The 20,572-nt window shown below is 41.0% G+C and overlaps 2 protein-coding genes across 2 annotated transcripts in view; one reads left to right on the forward strand and one right to left on the reverse strand.

Moving 5' to 3' along the window:
- LOC111875469 (neuroligin-3-like) overlaps window positions 1–20,572 on the forward strand; it is a 1,112,233-nt gene that overhangs the window by 85,229 nt on the left and 1,006,432 nt on the right. The window lies entirely within an intron of this gene.
- Window positions 15,163–20,572, reverse strand: part of LOC111875476 (slit homolog 1 protein-like) — a 162,113-nt gene continuing 156,703 nt past the window's right edge. Inside the window, exon 3 of the mRNA XM_033755863.1 lies at window positions 15,163–15,559. Coding sequence (XP_033611754.1) covers window positions 15,204–15,559 — 356 coding nt within the window. The 3' untranslated portion in view covers window positions 15,163–15,203. The remainder of the gene's footprint in view (window positions 15,560–20,572) is intronic.

Raw genomic sequence — 20,572 nt, forward strand, 5'->3', positions numbered from 1 at the left:
TGCGACGAGCTGATCACCCGCCCAATGAGTCCTACCGAATGTGTAAGATCTAGAAAAACCGAAGTGAGCGGAGAAGTTCATGGAGGTAGGCCTAGGCCCACTGGGTCTGTTGTGCAAAGGGGGAAAAAAGCATAGAATTATTTCACATTGAAATATTAAGGGTTGCATACTGAAAACAAAACGTTACAACGTACAAAATGTACATAAACGTAAGGTATGGGAGACAGGTAAAATATTACATACAAATATCAAAATTCTCGTCCGAATGTTAAACTGAACTTGAAATGTGTCAGCTTATTCTGCTGATACACTGTGCTAGTCTGCGAAATGTTTGTTTGTTTTGTTGGAACATAGAATTGCCTGACAAGTTTTGCATTTTGAGCGAGGCCTGGACTGAATTTTCATTTCTGAACATACTTCAAAATGGCCACTTTATTCCGCAAAAGTGGCGAAGTGATTTCCTCTGCTGCCCAATCGTAGATGAGCTGGTATATTGCACTTAATCCTCTCCCATCTGCTTGGATCCCGGGGATAAAGCGTCCGGGGCGTGAAACTGAAAACTCACCACGGCGATTTTCCTGCTTGTTACTTGCTTACACGCTGGCATATTGCTAGGCTTATTCTTAAATCCTGAAGATGTGTCAATATATTGTAACGTGTTTTGCTGCTGAAGGCAACGTTCGAATTGTTAATTGGTTTATTTAACAACATACAAGTCGTAGCTACAAATACTTACGACACTGTTACGGGTTTATACACTTTACAAATCCTACTCATAAATCTCTTCAACTATCTTCAGTACAACACACATTCCATTCTTCTTTCCGCGACTGCTGCTATATTTCAACTGCTCCGGAGAATGCTAGACTTCCACCGCACTGCTTAGGCATTCCAGTGTCCCCTACAAACCTTCAGCCGGACAGCAGAAAACGCAACTCGCTTCCATGTTGCGTAATCGCCGTGTTTACAGATTGCCTAGCAACAGTCGCTGCACGGGCTCGCCTGTTGCTTGACATAACAGACTAGCGGGAAAGGGTGTTTACCGAGCATTTCGTAATGATGGAAGGAGCGGAAACACAGTTCACATGACCCCTACTTCCTGTTGTGCCGTCCACGTCACAATATTCTTCAAAAGTCTGTTGACTTTGACGGAATACATGGCGTTATATCCCATAAGACAGAACTCTTCATAACCACCGCCCCACCTCAAATCCTACGTGATGGATGTGTCCAGGAGAAACAGTGTTCCATGCAAAATTTTTTAGAAAGATGTTTTCCATTTTCGTTAATAGAACTAAGCCCATTGATGACCAGTTTGAAATTTTGATTGGGACGTGCCATTGTGGATTAAATCGAACTATCTTCAACACTGATATTAAAAGTCTTGAAGGAAATACTCGTACATCCCTGAGGTTTCATTAGTTTCTGAGGATTCAGCGACCGCCAGTTTACAGCAGCTCATTGGCCAGAATTCCTAGGTTGAAACTTGTGTGATGTCTCCCAAGTGAGCGCTGCATTCTTCAACGTCCGTCTCCTCCCGGACTCTTTGAAGTTCAGCTATGCTTTTGCCCGTGGCGTTGTGTGGGAAGTCATAAAGTCCCTGAAGCAAGCTGAAAACAAGCGAACACAGGGACAGTGGTGGCCGATATGAGGAGGCAGGAGGCCAATTGCAGACAGTGTAGGTGCAGTTACACGGGTTTTATTATGTAGGAACTTCTTGGTGGTTCCTGAACCAGTTCCAGTTGTGCATCCCGCTGTCTCTTTCAGAGAAGAGAGAAGTCCGTAGCCACTTCCTGACAGCTAAGAACTGGCGACATGGCAGTATGAGCGTGCTTATGAATGAGTTAAAAGTATTATAAGTTGGAACGAAAAGTTACAGAGTGAAAGATAAAGCATTAATAAGGCAGCTGTATTTAAAGCCGAGTTAAGTCCTTTGTAATTAGTTAAATCATATAAACATTTCAAAGCTGCAATGGTTCAAAAGCTTGTTTTCTGTATCTGTCCTAAGCTAAGTAATTTCTACGAATTACCACACATCTGTCTGTTGTTCTACGTAACAGGGCGAAGCGACGTAGCACTAGGAAGTGCTCGTATCCTCGCATATGGATGTGAAACTGCTTTGTGTCCATGCTAAAGGTTACAAGAGCGGTACTGAAACATTTCTAAATATACAGCATATAAACCACAGAACATATTCANGGTATTATAAGAGGGAACGAAAAGTTACAGAGTGAGAGATATTGCATTAATAAGGCAGCTATATTTAATAAGCCGAGTTAAGTCCTTTGTAATTAGTTAAATCATATAAACATTTCAGAGCTGCAATGGTTCAAAAGCTTGTTTTCCGTATCTGTCCTAAGCTAAGTAATTTCTACGAATTACCACACATCTGTCTCTTGTTCTACGTAACAGGGCGAAGCGACGTAGCACTAGGAAGTGCTCGTATCCTCGCATATGGATGTGAAACTGCTTTGTGTCCATGCTAAAAGTTACAAGAGCGGTACTGAAACATTTCTAAATATACAGCATATAAACCACAGAACATATTCAACAATGTTCATTTGTACATTCAATTCTGTAGTTTCAGCATTCCGTAAAGGAACTGTTGATTATGACAGGACGTGGAGTTATTCATTCCTTGTCTAATATTAACTTTACGGGCTGCGGCTTAGGAACTGTATACAGAGTGTCCCATAAGTCTTGAGAAATAGGAGATCTCGCTCATTGGTCTAGGTAAAATAAGGGTAACTCTGTCCCTGTACTTAATTAGTTAAACACTATGCTATGAAGACATATGGGGGGAGTGAAGGTGTAGCTCTACACTTCTTAAATTCGACATTAGATGGAAGTGAGTGGTCAGCTTCACTCCTCTGCTCATTTTTTTTATTTGAGATAGATTCATACAATCTGTCCAATTAAGGACAATGAGCACTTTTGGTGACTGATGTGGTGACTATGTCATTAACGGTGTTANCATTCCTTGTCTAATATTAACTTTACGGACTGCGGCTTAGGAACTGTATACAGAGTGCCCCATAAGTCTTGAGAAATAGGAGATCTCGCTCATTTGTCTAGGTAAAATAAGTGTAAATCTGTCCCTGTACTTAATTAGTTAAACACTATGTTATGAAGACATATGGGGGGAGTGGAGGTATAGCTCTACATTTCTTAAATTCGACGCTAGGTGTTAGTGAGTGGTCAGCTTCACGCCTCTGCTCATTTTAAGGAAAAATATTATGACCTGCAGGTCCATTGCTAGGGAACGAGTTGGCGAGCACTTTTTCCATGAAGACAGATTATTTTAAGAAACNAATCTAAATGTATGTCAAGATACTTGGCTTCATCTGCTTGCGGTTGCTCATTTTAAGGAAAAATATTATGACCTGCACGTCCATTGCTAGGGAACGAGTTGGCGAGCACTTTTCCATGAAGACAGATTCTTGGAAGTGATAAGCATACGTTTCCTTGACTGCGAGGTGGAAAGATTTTTCTTCTGTCCGTCCGTCTCAGAGTTATATAACAGAAAATCAGATCGAGTCACAGATCAGACTTGAGTTCAAGGTCAGGTGAGATCAGAATAGAGCCAATCGTAGTTCAGTTCCGATCATGAGAGAGATGAGGCCAGATCAGAACTGAGTGAGCCCTAGGCAGTCAAAGAAAAAGGGCTCCGTTGAAGATTTATTTTGAGTTATTGTAATTTGTTGGAGTACGCGTGATTTTAAAAGTAGTGATCAATAAATCCAATCATACAATGCAAACCCCGTCTTATTAGTTACACCCTTACAGGTGTTGGAAAGATGGTCTCATAGAATGTGTTTTTTCTCTCAGGTACTTGAAATTTTGCCCAGGACGATCCGTTATGGCTCCACACTCTGAACTCGTATATACACATATCAGCAGCGATGTTGCCGCTGTGACATGATGGCGAAAGGGGAAGCGGTAGTCGATGAGTGACAGGTCGAATATGAAGCAAGAATAGAGAATGAATCAGTCGCGTGTTAATGCACTGAAACAACGTGACGTTGTGGCCAACTGCGGCAAAATGTAGGAAGTAAGCAAAACCAGACATTGGTATGGAACATCACATGGGTTTGTACTTGAGCCAGGGTTCAAAACAGGGTCTCTCACGCCTAGGGTTTTGCTTCCAGCAAAATGAAATACCGCCGCACTTCAGTTCTGCTGTGCCGTGGATGTTACATCAGTTTCTGTCAGTAAGCCCAATCGGGCGCCATGTGGGATACCCGGCCTCGAATTTTTGCTGCACTCAGGACAGTATCTGCGGGCCAGCGACAATGGGATTTGTGTTGCATAGCTTACGGCGCAGTTTCAGATGTGCTGGCAGCAAGGTGGCCGCCAGTTTGAACTCTTACTGTAGTGGGTACACATATGCTAAACTTTAGGTGTCCTACACGTGTGTGTGCGATTCTCTGGGCTGCCAGTATTTTGTCGCAATCGGTCATAACGAAACTTTTATGCACGAATATACTATAGGATGATGGCATCTTTCGCTGCTGCTCTTTAGTGTTGTATCTGTCTTCCTTAATACCAGGTCATCTTCCCTGCAAACATATACCCCTTTCGCAATCACGTCACCTGGCAACCTCGCCGTAAACATATGTTCATAATAAGTAAAGAGTGTAGTGCCCCAATGGATAATCATAAGGAAACTTTTGCAATACTTGAGATTTTAAACAGATAATTTGCAACATATTGTGATCATTTGCTAGGAAACGGCTAGGTAAACATTTGTTTTCGCTGTAATGCAGTTTAACAGAGTCATTCCCGTGACAACAGAACAGAACAGAACAGACGAACTGCTTGACATCGTGACTTCGACCCCGGCCGCGTGGCATATATAAAAGACAGTGCATTGGTGAATTCAGTAGATCAGAGAATCTGAGAGCGTTACATATTTCTGCATAGAGATTCGTGAGACAGACGTCGTTCAGGTGCTCAATGTGTGAGCTGTTATAATTGAGTGTAATTTTAAAGACGTGCCAATAAACACAATCATCAAATCCAGAACCCATTATTACTCGTAACGCTAACCCTTACACATGACAATTTATTTTATTTTTCATTATTTTGCCAAGTAACTGTAGTATCCAATGGCCTGGAATTTATGGGGCACTCTACGTAATATTTTCCTCATAATTTCAGTAATACTACTGTGAACCCATGACAAGCATTTTCTGAGCTTCATACACTACGTGGTCATGTTTGTATCTGTTAATATATACAGAGATGAAGACTGGGATACTGGCTGGGAGTCCGGGGTTCAATTCATGGCAAGAAATGTTTCTCTATTGCACACGTCCAGACCAGCTGTGGGGCCCACCCGGACTCCTGTCCATTGGGTACGGGTGGCAGGGACCTAAAAGTGACTATTGACTTCTGTCTAATGTCGAGGTCAAGAATGGTGGAGCTATAACTCCACTTTCCCGTTTACCTTCAAAGCGTGGTGCATAATTAATGAAACAAAGGAACAGCTTTTCCTTTTACCTCTAACATTCTAGCTTCAGAACGAAGAGTTCTTTCACATATTGTCCGATAGCTGAGTCAATAAGTTGGATGGCTGTAGACATTACTGATGGTGTTCACAGACACTGGGACGTCTTTCCTAGCCACTGCGCACACAAACACCCTCTTGCCCACTTTGCGTTTGCTCGAGGCGGCGTCAGTACACCGAGAGGTTGGAACGTTCTACTCACCACTCATGCTCACTTAGTGCTGACCCTCGCTACTTGTACTTCTGTAGTACTGTGACACTCCTGTAATCAGTGACAGTTTTCAGTTTCATAGAACATAACATCCTTCTTTTACAAATCAAATTATATTCTATTGAAGAAAACAATTTGAACCTTATCCAGTTGAGAAATGTGTTTTGAAAGGAATGCGAACTAGTTATTCACTGTCAAACAACTTTCCAACGTTCTGAAAACGAATAACGAATCAGGTTGGAAGTAACTGAGTTGTGACAGATAAGAAATGAATAAACTAATATTTATAATTTTCGTTCTGAACATGCACTGCATAATGAGTCCGACACAGGTTAAGTGAAGTTTGTGCCCAAGCTGGTTAGACTCGACGGCAACAGTGAATGGAAGATGGTTGTAGCCTGTTGTAAGGAAATCGTATATTATTCGTTCATCTAGAATATTAGTAGTCAGTCACATTAGCCGCGCGGGCTAAGGCATAACTGCCTTCCCTCACTCGGACACTGGGATCGTGGGTGCGAATCCCACTTAAGGCACGGATGTTTGGTGTGTGTGTATGCGTTCATTCTGTGTTTGAATATCTAGGTAGAGGCCTTGCGACGGGCTGATCTCCTGTCCAAGGAGTCCTACCGTCTGTGAAAAATGATTACGGAACTGAATAAGAGGCCAGGGCCCTGAATGGGCTTGGAAGAGCCATTAAAAGAAGGGAGCGTTAGTCACGGTCTCCTAAGATTTCTAAAACACCAGAGACGTCAAGACGTGTATATACAAGCAGCTTGTAGCCTCTCTTTCGCATGATTATGAAGCATCTTCTGGTATTCTTAGACTCTAATGGCGAAGGCGCACCAAGGAAACTGGCAACCGCAACGCAACCGCAATTTCCGCGATTTGTTGTCAGCCTGAGTTGAACACATGTTACTGAATGGAGGAAAGCAAATTGAGGAAACTGCTTCGCCGTTTATACCTTAATTTTACGAGTATATGAGTCTCTTCAAAATATATCTTCGAATATTCCCGGCCTTATCCAATAAATAAATATTTACCTATTTTATTATTGCGTTTGATAGAATAAGTGGCAGACAGTTTTAGCGTCAAATTCGAATTCTGCAGACGTGAAAACCTTGTTACACTGTTTTATTTAATGGATGTCTCCAGAGACAGTGACCTATATTTGTGTATAATTGGCAATATGGCACGTGTAATCATGTGATGTGGCACATCTATAGTCTGGTGTCACTGAGGACTCTATGTTGATTCTATGATCCACTGCCATGAGCAGATATGGTCGGTGTGACAATGCCACTATCAGCAGTGACAGAGCTGAGATAGCCACACACGTAATCGGGAATCTTGGGTGCAGTGTCTCGGTAATGTGGTTCACGAAACTTGATTAAATTATTTCCACGTAATATTAATCAAACTAAAAAATCCAGGAATAATTTATGATATCTAAATTGTCATGTGCTGTAGTCAATTTGGTGATCCTAGCAAGAGTTAGAAATTAGTAATTATATATTCTCTACCATTAATCCGTGACAACTCTAAAGAAGTAAATGTCACCTCAGACTCGACTTCATAACTCGAAGGCAATGTAAAACATATCATCTTTCGTGTAAGTATAATATTGTCACATATAGGAGCGTGACTTGTAAGACGGGGGTTTTGGACTGGATGATCGCATATATTGCAGCGTATATATAACACATTTCCGGACTGCAGGCAATACAGCCTTGATTTACATACTGTAACATTTACCATTACATACGCAATAGGGTTCTCAGTCTTCACTAGTCATATCATGGCAACGGATTTATCACAGTCCCAAATGAAAGTTCAAATCACACAAGAAGTCTTCTTTCCAACGCCTAATTGCTTTCTTGCTATTTCTTCTCTATCGCCTTCGACTGCCATCTGCAGGACACAATTCCAGTTATAGCTGCGTGAGATGCCTGTTGTATAGCTTCGGAGCGGAGTCCACGGAAAATACAGTCTTCAGTTGCTAAGGATGCTTGTTTACTGCTCCATTACATAGCAATAGACGTTCTATTGTTGCGAGGGAGTATGTTGCGGGAATTTGCCTACTGATCCGTTGCCTAGCAGTGGGTGTACACGTCTAAATATTTTATGTTGAAATGTGCTGGGTGCATCATTTAAGCTTAAATAAGTAAAATAATTAGAACTTATATTGCAATCTAATATTATTTTGATAAGCGTATACATTTTGTATTTGTACATTATAATCTTCGATTTATTTGTATAATCACAATCAGTACCTTTTGTGTCGATGACTTCACAATAGTCAGCTTGTCGCCATATTTGTAAATTTTAATATTTACCTAATTTAGAGTCATAGTTGTGACATAGCCCTTCACGGTAGATGAGCGGTCTAAGGCATGTACTGTCTTCACTCGCTCGGAAGCCGGGATTGTGGTTCGCATCCCACACAAGTGCACCCTCCAGGGGGGTGTCTTCCCTACGCCAGCTCACTGGAAGCCGGGATCTCTCCCTAGTCTATAGTTTGGTCTCCCTACTATTACAAGGAATTCAACAAGAAGTAACTGAGACAGATAGAACATTTATTACACAAGAACAAAAAAAAAAAGATTACAATGAGTGCACACAAGAGACTAGAATATTTCGAATCACAAGGAACTGCTTGACAAACTCAACTAGAAAATCAGCACAGATAATTACCGCTGCTCAGAAAATCAATATGAACAATCAATTCTACATTGCCTTAAGAATGACCAATGAACCACACACGTGGCTTGGATTTCTCTGAATTCGCATGGACAGCGAGATCATGAAATATACTTATAATTCACTTGTAAAATCAGTACAGACAAGTACGTTGAAAAACCAGTACAAACAATTACGTTACAGTTCCCGAAGGGAAGGAATCACCAATGAACCACACACGTGGCTTGGATTTCTCTGATTACTCATAAGCAGCCATGCCATGGAATATGCTTGTAATACACTTGGAGAATCAGTACAAACAATCACTTTACATTTTCCTGAAGGGAAGGAATCACCAATGAACCACACACGTGGCTTGGATTTCTCTCATTACTAGAGGGGAACACGTAAGGCTCAAATCCAACCCAAAAAATCAACCAATTACGCTAATAGCCATACTTCTCCAGAAAATTACAACGCTTACCTGGAGAAGGCCCTCCCTGCCTGGAGTCTACCAGCCAAACCTTGAAGAAGAATTTATAACAGCGCTGACCGAAAACAAATTTAGCTGCGGGAAAACACGTCCGCACTCCACGACGTCCAGGCAGGAAGAGGGCTGACTTCAGTCGACGGCGTGGGACATAGGACACAGGGATGACGTAAGCACGCCACGGATTACAGAGTAAACAAATGAAGAGTGGGAGAACGGAGCACGCCGCTGCTGCCATCTCTGCAAGAGCCACCTCTTGCAGTGAGCCGAAGAGATCGGCTCACAAGGCATATCGTCCTATAGATACTAAGAGCGTCTTTAAATGACCCAGAAAAGCGGACATTTACAGGTTATTGCACGACTGCACCATGCACACGAGTGAAATACGGGATCAGACAGAAATTAAATTTTGGATTATTATGCTTGAAATAGAAGATGGAATTTTATAAGAAGTGAAGGCAATAAAGGTAAATGGAAAGGAAAAGCAGGCACTGGAATACTGAGGCGAAAAGCTGCCTAATGCGCAGAGCTACACGAAGAAAATTTGCAACCGGAAGTTAGGCCTAACATTGCGTAGCATAAGAAGATGACAGTGATGATCATTATGAAAAATATCTTCCCATTATTTGTGTCAGCATGTATTCATATTTCACAATTAATATTTTCTGGGTACTGCTATTTTCTTTATATAGCAGGTAAGAAGCAGATGGACCCTATAGCCGATAACGTAGAAACACTTCATCAACTGCAGATTTTAGAATGGACCACATTAATACCATGACGCTTTAGCGAAACTGTGAAGCTCACCCCCCCCCCACTTAATAAGACTGCATCGCAGTACGAGCACAGAACCTATCAGAAAAGCTGCAATAAATCTGAGAGAGTAAAATCATTAGGTCTACCCCTTCATCCTTCAAGATGCAAGATAGATGCGTACGTTGCCATGGGGCGACAGAGCTTTCTTTTCTTATTTCTTTACTCTTGTGGATGGCGTGTTCATTAATGGTGTTTCACAGTCTCGAAGAGCATACGACTGACTGATTATTATTGCAGACACGAGATATGACAGAAAGTTAATCCTTATGTGTTTTGAGATTCTCTCATGGAAGAAACTGGTAAAAGAGGTAAAGCTATTCCTGTAACAGGCTGTGAAGGCCCATAGGGTTCTGAAATGTCGAGGCTCCCACATTTTCTTGACAGTCGGCTCACAGATGGTGGTAACGTTGTCAGTCTTACGCGCCGGCCGCCCTGGTATTCTTTTCGCTTAGTGGCTGAGTCAACCCCAGGGCCATAACGCGGCTGGATAGATTAGGTCAACTGAAAAAGTTCAATCCTCATCGGGAATCGAATCTGTGACCCTCAGTCTTGTAGCATAAACATAATCGGCATCTACTTTTTCTTCTTCTATTGTTGCTCCCTCTCGGAGTATTAGGGCATCCCTAAAGTGCTCGCTTCATTTCACTTCAGTTTCTTAATAGTATTAGACAGTCGGTAAGGCTTATTCGACAGGAGATCAACCCATCGCAAGGTCATTACCTGCACACAGATCAACACAAACACTGAATAAACGCACACAGGCATCCATGCCTTGACTGGGATTCGAACCCACAATCCCACTGTCCGAGCGGACGAAGAAGGTCCATGTCTTATGCCGCGCGGCCGGCCACTGTGATCGGTTTGCAGCTTCCTGCCTCAACGAGATACGCTACCGCGTGTATTTACTTTATTCTCTCTTAGTTTGCTTCTTGACACTTGCAGTTTATAATGGTTAAAGGTCAGATCATTGCGTACTTGATGATGGTGTCAGGCCAGCTATCTGGACTGAGTGACGAGTGTCAGGCCAACTGTCTGGACTGAGTGACGAGTGTCAGGCCAACTGTCTGGACTGAGTGACGAGTGTCAGGCCAACTGTCTGGACTGAGTGACGAGTGTCAGGCCAACTGTCTGGACTGAGTGACGAGTGTCAGGATGGTTGATACCCTGCTCGAGATTCGATCTCTTGATATCCTGAATAGGAACTAGGACCGCTAAAAATAGACATTGAAGTCCGATGGGGAAAAGAGAGAGCCTAATGTAAAACAGTTTCAATAAACATGCCCTGCAAGGGCGCTAATCGAGTGCAATCCAAACATGATTCATCCATTACCGCTGTGTTAACCCGCTCGAAGAAGAAAGTCTCGTGACACGATTTAAGACCAGGATCCTGACTGGGAAGGCGTCGCATTTAGAATCAGGGAACATTGATTTGGTGCTCGTGTCTCGTATTTTCTCTAAGGGTCGATTAACTAAGGTTACTTCGTGTGTCTAGACTACGTAATGCAGTCAGCTGAGGCTGCACAGTTTGAGAATAAGTCCGATCGTTGTAAGCGAAAGCAGCGACAGCATATGGAACGCGAGCTCATGCTCTAAAGCCATGATGAATTATGCACCAGAAGTATTACAGAACGGAAGAACAATGAATAAGTTGAAAATTTCTCCTTCCGCTACTTGGGGCTATGCTGTTTCACACCTTCTTACCTAATTAGTAACTTTCTTTAGTGAACTTTGCTCTGAACCCAGTGGAATCAATTACCAGTCTCTCGGCTTGTTCATACATCTATTCGCATTCATGTAGATGAATCCATTCATCCAGCAATTTCTTCTGTGAGGAAGTGAATTTTTCAGTAATTCGGCCGTGTGACATTCACCGTATAAAGCCTGTTACAGGGATACCTTTACGTACTTTACTTATGCTCGTATATAAAGGTCTGTTGGGACCTAAGAATATATGGGAGAACAGTATTGAAATATCTGAGAGACTATACAGTATGCTGCATTGGTCTCCATCAAGCCATGGATCAGCAGCGGGTTGTTGTGAATTCTGCAGCAAAACTTCAGGTTTCCTAACATGTATTCTCCGTTTAATTGTTTATCAGTTACATGATAATCAGTTACGTATTTCATCAGTTAGTTACGAAGTAGGTTTATCAACATAAAAGAGCTTGAAATTGTTTTTATTACGGTATACGAGCCGGGAAATATATTCAACAAGATGGACCACCTGATGGTCCGAGCTTTTTAAACGAAAAAGTGCCCCAGCGATGGATTGGTCGGAAGGGGGCCCAAGACCTTGCACTTTGTGCTTGGCCTGTGAGTTCCCCAGACCTCACCGTGTGTGATTTCTTCTTGTGGGGATATGTAAAAGATCGCGTTTATGTTCCACCGCTACCCACTAACCTCGATGACCTTAAACATCGAATAACAACAGCGATTAACTCAGTGCATCGCGATATGCTGATACGCGCCTGGGAGGAATTCTCTTATCGCACTGATGTTGCCCGTGCTGCAGGTGGTGGCCACATTTAACACTTGTAAGACAGGAAATGAAAGTTGATTGTGAGTAGAATACTTGTGACTTGGCTGTTTTGTATTACGTTCCTTTAATAAAATATTGCGTAATAAAATCAGTTCATTCTTTTTGAATAACCCTGTATAATAGTTTTGTTACGATATTTTTTCCTGGATATGAATTTAATCCAGTTATCCCAAATGTTCGAGTATCCGAACCACATTTATCTCTGCTTAATAGGGAAATCGGCATTCTACTGTATATTAAAAATAATTATGAGGCGCGAATAGCTCCCGGTGCTGGCCCTGATATATATACATCAACCGAGTTTCTCACGGTGTCGGTGTTAAGAGTATTGTTTCCTGCGGTCCGTTAGAATGCAACAAGAAACGCATTTGCCGGAACAGCAGGCCAAGTAAGCAGGCGGCAAGAGCTGTGGGTGTTCATTGCTCGACAGTTACGGCAAGGGAAGGAAATTGGAGAAAAAAAAAGATTAGTACGTGACCTCAGTAAGAGCCAGCTGGAACTAAAGGAACTGGTAAGAGAACGAGAGAATAAGAGGACCATCACTAATTAATCTTCCCTTTGCTCCTGCTGTCTCTCTCTGAGGACCTCATATAACCTTTGTCTCGTCCCTGCTTGGCTCCAATTCCATCCCAGTTAATATAATTTGCTTCTTTTGTGTAACCTGGGTTTCTTTACACGACTCGTATTTAACATCTAAAATTTTGTGACGATGGTATGTTACGAGTAATATAAATATTGTGTTTCTGGACGTTATCCATCGTCTTGTTTTTATTTAAAAAGAACAACCTTTCGGAGGCTGGTTTCTGTCTCCGTCTTCAGGTGGACCCAATCGATAGAGCTAGTCCGATTACCTTTACCAACACAAGTTAGGGCACACGAGTACAAACCAAGCACAATACAAACCATTTTCGGGAGTTAAGAAAATCATTTAAATACTACAAAAGTTTGAAGCCTAACACCAGAATTCTAACAGAATATAAATAGTTTCTCAGTATGGTACCAACACAATTTTTTCACTTAATCTACACTGGACGCAGTTTTAGTTTCTAGACTTCTGCAGCGGTACCAGGAGCCCAAATGGTCGAGAAGCCCAGACTGGGTTGACTGGTCAGATGATCCCTCAGAGACATGTGGGCTGTTTCCTTGTAGTTCCTTTAGAATGTGTCTGGTTCAATGTGCGCGACCTTCGCTTCATTCCATCATATTTTGTGGGATTCTTCGTATGCATGTTGGGCTAATTTTGAATTTTTCAAGCAGACCCTCGGCCTTGTTATATTTTTGCTCCTTATTGCGTACTTCTGAAGGTCTGTTTGTTTCGCCACAATCATGTGTGATATTGTGTACAAATTCCTTCATCTGCTGGGAATCTGTAACTAATCTACTTTTAATCAGTGTCCCACGGGTGGTATGTTCAGTTTTGAAAATTGTTCTGAGAGTGAAACGGTTCCAAATTCGTCTGAATTTCTGGGAAATACCCTTAGCATATGGGATAATGACCGTGCCCTGGTATATTGTATCTGCCGAAGGACGGTTACTTCTCGATGGCTTCATTATGGAGTCAGCAAATTCTTGCGAGTATTCATCATATCTGAATCTGAATCATATCTGACGTCCCTAATTTCCAACCCTCAACAAAACTGGTTGCCCCAGTTCTCTTCTTTATAACCACTTTACACCGATAGAATAGCAAACAATGTTTCCAGCAAAAAACGCTATTGATGCAGAGGGGTGTTTAGCAATACGTTGCTTAGAAACGGGTTACAAAACCCCGTTGTTCTGTTGTTTCCGTGTATTTTGGGGACGTTACCCAGCAACGCCCGCTTTACAGAGGCATCTCTTAGCAACGGGTTTATATGCCAAAGTATGATTCGTAATTTACTGCAGCCTGCTTTTTCCGTGTAATTGCTTGGCTTAATTTGACCCAGAAGACGTAGTTGTACGTTCCTCCGAAACGTCGATGAATATCCACTGGGTAGTACGATGTTATATTCCGATATGACCAACGTTCTTAGTGTCGACTAGTGTGAAGCTTTCCGTGTTCCATGACGTTTTCCAGTGAAGGCTCACGCCCCTCGCCTCATTTGAAACAAAACATTTTCTGACACCAAAATTCCATAACAATGTTTCTGAATTATTCTAGTTTGTTTAGTATTTAATGGAATGTTAATTCAGTAAAAAGATTTCTGATCAGTGTTTCATTACGTGGACTACTGCGCATAGCAAAATGGCGACGTGCAAATACTGATTGAAACGACAAGCAACATACTGTCATTAGCTGAGTTATAAAATAATGAAGGCTGATGTGCATGTTCGGTCGGTAATCATTTATACAGCATTTGTCATTTGAGAACATGGCTTCATATGTGTACATGTTGAGTTAGGTAATGTTATTACTAGATGCCACTAATTAATATATAATCTGGTGTTTTATTAACTGTCCTAACGAGGGTTGCGTGACCATTGTTTAAAACAAAACTCTTTTACATAAATCCTTTTGGCACGAATATCCTATAAACGTACATTCATTTTGAGGCACGCATTAGAAGGGGAATATAATCCCACAGGGAAACAGGAGGTATATACTTGTGTGTGTCTGTGTATGGTTGTGCTTGCCTACCCTCGTGTTAAGTGAAATTATAGACTCGGACAAATTCAGTTGGAAGATTTAATCAATTAAACGTCATGAAGAAATGCTACGTTCTCTGATGATATAGATTCTAGCTGATCATATTATCATGTTAGAAGAGCATTTTGGAGGGAGCTGATCATTGAAGACATTTAAAAGTTAGCATTTAATGTGGCAGAAAAATATAAATTTCCTCACAAATTCAATAAAGAGAATATTTTGACCGGGGAAAAACGGTTAATGTATTTATGCAAAAAAAATCTGAATCGTCTGTTCGGCAAACAGAGGCCACGTGACTAGCAAAAGCAAAAGGTTTGAATAGGGATAATATAATACTTATTTTATCTGTTGGAAAACAATATCACAAAATTTGGGCTTACATCTGACGAGATATTCAACGTAGACGAGTGTGCATTCAGCACAGTGCAACGTCAGCACAAAATAGTTGCAAAGAAAGGAAAACTTGAGGTAGGCGCTGTTGCAAGTGGCGGACGAGGAGTCTGCGCAGTCAGTGCTGCGGGTGTCTACATAGCGACTGATATAATCTTTAAAGCAAAGAATTGGAATAACGCGTTTGGATTGGTGCCCTTCTACACAACAGGGACTTGGCCAGTCGATCTCCATGTTTCCCGAGAGCTCCACTTTGCTTCTGCTGCTGCTGCTCCCTGCTGACAATGCCCAGCCATCTTCCTCTGAAAGTCAGAATCAAGAAACATCTTTGAGCACAGAGTCTGACCCAGAAGGTAGGGACGACAACAACAAAGATGAAGATTACGTATCATATTAAGAGAGTGAAGCAATTTAAGAGGACTCTACAGCAGAATTCCCCCTTGCCGAAACTGTCAGTTGATCCACGACCAGCGGTGTCACAAAGAAAACCACGGAAGAACGCAAAAGGCGACTGTGTTAACTAGCAGCCCTTACAAACGGACGCTGGATCGTTCTAAAGATAGAGGCGAAAGGAAATTTCAAATGAAAATACAATTGTTCTAGGCCACAGATGAAGACTCCAGTTGGGTTTGCTTGTTGTGTGCCCCAAAGCAGTAGAGGGGACACGATTCGGCGTCTGCAGTGCCACAGCTGGGCCCCCGCTCCTCGTGCCAAGGAGGAACAAAGCACGAAGAAGTGACACTGCTGTAAGTGCACCGCGAGGTAGATGCTTTCCGATAGCCTGCTTTGCGCCACAAGGAAGTTACATGTAAATTTTGTAAGCATACCAAAATGTAATCATTTCTAAAGCCCACAAACGTATTGTCAGTTATCAGCTTATCACGATGTACAGTTAATTTGCNATTGAAATTGGTCCAAATTCGGCAGCTCTCCCGTACTTTCTTTAGATGGTGATATGTTATTAACCTCATTCAATTTGTAATTGAAATTTAGGAGTGTAGAATGTGAATTTCAGTTGTGCTTCAATGTCACTCCGTGCAGGCATGCTGGTAATGCAGCTGAAGGTTCGCTCTTCTTAATCTCAGAACAAAGAGATGATTAAAGCTTTTACGTTAGACGGGGATTTCCTGTGGCCACATTGATGAGCGTCCAGATGGGACCCAGCGTCAGTCTGGACGCAGTGAAGAAGATTGAATCGAATTCCAAGTTTTTCGAACAACAGTGTCGGTTCATTATTCCAAGAATTTTCAATATTGTTACATAATTTCTATGAGAAATATGCGTGTGCGCGTACGTGTATATAGTTTAGTAAGAAAACGATTACGAAAACGTATTTCGCTGTTAGATCATATTTAAAGAAATTACTAAAAATTTTGTATAAACACCTTGCAGCGCACCCGTTCTTGAGATGTTACAATTTTCTCAGCCTCTTGGGTTATTTCTCAAATTTGATGGATCCAGTAGATGGATTTTTGTCTTCACACGGTCCCATTCGAACGTCAAATGAATCCACTACCTCCTCCATTCACATAGTTCTTTAATATTTTCGTATTTTTCTTAATCAGGTCTACCTCTTTGTCTTCCAGGTGTTTCAACCAAAATGTTGTTACATTATTCATTTCTTTCTCGTATTTTGGCGTATCTTCTTATACTTCTTAACTTGAACATCCTAATAATAATAATTGGTGGAAAGTATCTATTATGTACCTGTTTACAGATAAATTTTCTGTCTTAGTACTATATTGTAGGTCCAAGTTGTGTGCTCAATATCATGTTCCCAAGCAACCTCGGTCTGTGTTCTGTACTTAATTTGTGAGACCAAATGTTGCACCCTTAGAGGAGAGAATTTAAATTCTGCTTTTGTACATTTCACTGTTCATGTCTAGACAGGAGCGTAGAAGATAAAAGGGAACAGAAGATGAATAACACGCAGTTAGGACTGAACATGCGGCTGTGTACTATGAGTAAGAGAGAGCGACGAACTATATGCTCGACTTTAAAAATAAAGAGGATTTTGAGCTCTTAACTGTCGATTTATTGCTAAATTGCTATCAGTATTGCTGGATATCCAACCAAAGAACTTCACACTACCTAGTACAGCACATTAACTGATCTGCTTGAAATTTTAACTGCCATTTCAGTAATGATACTGGAATCCATTTGGGTTTTCAATTTATCTGGATTTATATGGTATTTGGTATTTGCACGGTGTAACCGTGAAGCCTTCATGAATTAGGATTGGTCTCCGCTGAACAGTAAAGTGCAGTTCCGCAATAAATCACATCAAATTAACCTTCACCGAACCACGTACCTGGAACTGGCATTTCAAATCTGATGCAGAGAGTTCTGTACCTCACTTTCACAACCATTCATTACTGGAAAATCGCATATTTTGTGCTGTTTGTTTGAAAACTGGAAATATGATTTGTAACGTGATAGCAATGTTTTCCTTTTCCTGGCCAGGAAGTGACTACGGTGAGAGCAGAAGGTAACACAATTACAGCTATTGTTAAAAGTTGTACAGGTGTCACTTTACTCATGAAGATATCTGCCACTTTCTGAAACCCAAAGTGAAAGAAATTTTTGGAATTCAGTATTTACAGCATAGAGAGGATATTTAAAAGCAATATAATACAAACTCTGACAATATTCTTTGCAAAATCGGAACGTTATGCGGGGATATTTTATTCGGGTATACAAATGCATTTTCATGGAAAATCGGTCGTTTTATTTAATTAGAATTAGAATGTCTGTGTTATATGTAAATAAATTAATTGATGGTCACATAGCCTATAGAAGGCTCCTACAATTTTCTAAACGAAAATCTAAAAGAACTTAACAGTACAGGAGATCTGATTTACAACTTATCACAGGATTAATAATTGACATAATTGAAGTTTGGCCTAAACCTCGGTTTTCACGTTTATGCCTACTTACAATTCCTGACATGTGAATGTTCCCTAGTCAGAGAGCCGTCTGCATTATCATAGTCACTATAATGATTGTAGTCACCACTGAAGTGGCAGGCCATGTTTCCCGTGCTGGGCAGTGGGATTACCGAGAGGGAACGGTAGAGGTAAGCCCCTCGAGTGCATGTTTCACTTGTTTGCTTCACACGTTACTTATGATCAAATATTTGTAAATTTTTATCACTTCGTCAAGCCTCTCCATATCATTAAGGATTTATTAACAGTGAAGTACATACTAAATAAAAGTAAAGCTATCCCTGTACCAGGCCGTGAAGGCCCATAGGGTTGTGAGACGTTGAGGGCCCCACATTATCTAGACAATCGGCTCACAGGTGGCGGTAAATTTGTCAGCCTTATGCGCCGGCCGCGGTTTACTCCCCAGGAAAATTATATAATTAATTTCTGGTACTCATTTCTGTTAGAGGCTGAGTCAACCCCAGGGCCATAGTGCGGCTGGAAGGATTAGGTCAACTGAAAAAAAAAACAATGACCTCATCGGGACTTGAACCCGCGACCTTCCGGCTTGTAACAACCAACTATACTACCGCCTGTTATCTTATTTTATTGTTATCTTCCCTTGTGGGTTGTGCAAACCGCTGTTCTGAAGAATGTTTTTATGGCGTAGGGCAGGGGGCAGTGGGGATGAGTTTGTGGAACCAAGGGGCGTTGACCGAAAAAAGAAGTTTGGGAACCACTGGCATAGAACAAAGAAGTACAATTTTATTTGTAAGCCAAAATTTGTTTTGTTGGTCAGTCTAATGATATTCAGTATATTTTTAAATTGGTGATACCGAAATTATTTTGTACAAAACTTATGCAGTGGGAATTCGACGTTGTGAAGTTTTTTAGTATGAAACAGATTAAGGGTGGTGCTTGTAACGATTAGAGTGAAAGTATAGAACAAGAGACTGCGGGACAAAAGGAGTTTAGGGTCATCGCTGAAATTATGTTTCCCAAAACTTGATTCGGTGAGAGCTCGTGTGGTTAATATCCCGTTGCATGCTTACCGAAATTACGGGATTTCTTCTTCTTCCCTGCCGCTAGACCTCGTTTTATAGCTGTTGGTGAACAGCGTCCAAAAGGCGGAGCGAAATGCGCTGCGGTTTGGGTTTGAAGACGATACGGAAGCTCGTGTGAGCCTGAAGGAGAAGGGCTGCAGCACGACCGACCTTTCAGTGTCAGACAGAAGGGTTCTCGAAATTGTTTTGAATTCAAAGCGATCTTTATTTCCTTTCTATGCCCTCAGCCACATGCATATCTTTTATTCTCTGATCCCTTTTCGGTCTTATTTCCATTCTTGCCTGCTGTTGTGGTTTCTTTTGTGTAACATGTTTAATGCCAAAGAACATGAGGTTAGTTTATAGGATGTGAAGCACAGAGAAGTGTTTGAACGTTCTATTTCCATTCTTCAAGAAAGCGACATTCGAGAACAAATTATTTAATTTTCTGATTTATAAACGTGCAGAATGTAGCTCGAGTTTAAAAGTGAGACTGATATTTATTTATTTTTGAAATTTAATCTGAAAATAATTATGTGTAATTTTATAATATTATGTCACTATTGAGCTCTGTTATGAAACTATGTTTAGATTTTACTGAATATCGTAAAGTTCCTAAGTATCTATGTTTTACATTAACAACTGAGCAACTGAACATTGCGTTCTGAGAAATTAGACCCATTAATTCTGTTCAGAATAATAAAGAATTGCCGTATAAGATGAAGGAGTCCGTGGTTTCACCTATTTACGAGAGCAGCAATAAAACTGAGTATAGTTTGGTTAGGAATATGGTTGTTATGAACGTAATAAGGACTTACTAATATTTTTCTTTGGAAGCTATACCGTATGAAGACGAAATTATTGGAGATTATTAGTGTGGATTTCAACATGGTGGATCAGTTACAAATTGAATATTGTACAGTCATCATCAGCAAAATATTAGAACACAATGAGTAGTCATACAACAATTTATGCTGATGGCGTTAATTTAATGGGCGAAATCATAAAAGCCACAGAAGTGATTTATATTAGGACCCTCTGCCAAAAAAACGAAGGACCTGTTGAAATTAAACAGAGAGCAATTAAGTTGGACAGACATACGGACAGACAGACAGACAGACAGACAGACAGACTATGCCTAATACCTCTGAAGATTTTTGATCGAAGGAACTGCGCTTTCTGTATTTACTTGTAAACGAATGTGAAATTCTCCAGTTTTCCTTAGCTTCCCGCTTTACAAACACAGAGAACAGTGGAAGTAAAATTTCATCCACATTAAATCTCAACACTATACGTATAGGATAATTTGTATATTTGTAATATGTTTTAATTCAGAACCATAGCGTTG

Source organism: Cryptotermes secundus, unplaced genomic scaffold, assembly GCF_002891405.2.
Source record: "Cryptotermes secundus unplaced genomic scaffold, Csec_1.0 scaffold736, whole genome shotgun sequence".
NCBI classification, from domain to species: domain Eukaryota; kingdom Metazoa; phylum Arthropoda; class Insecta; order Blattodea; family Kalotermitidae; genus Cryptotermes; species Cryptotermes secundus.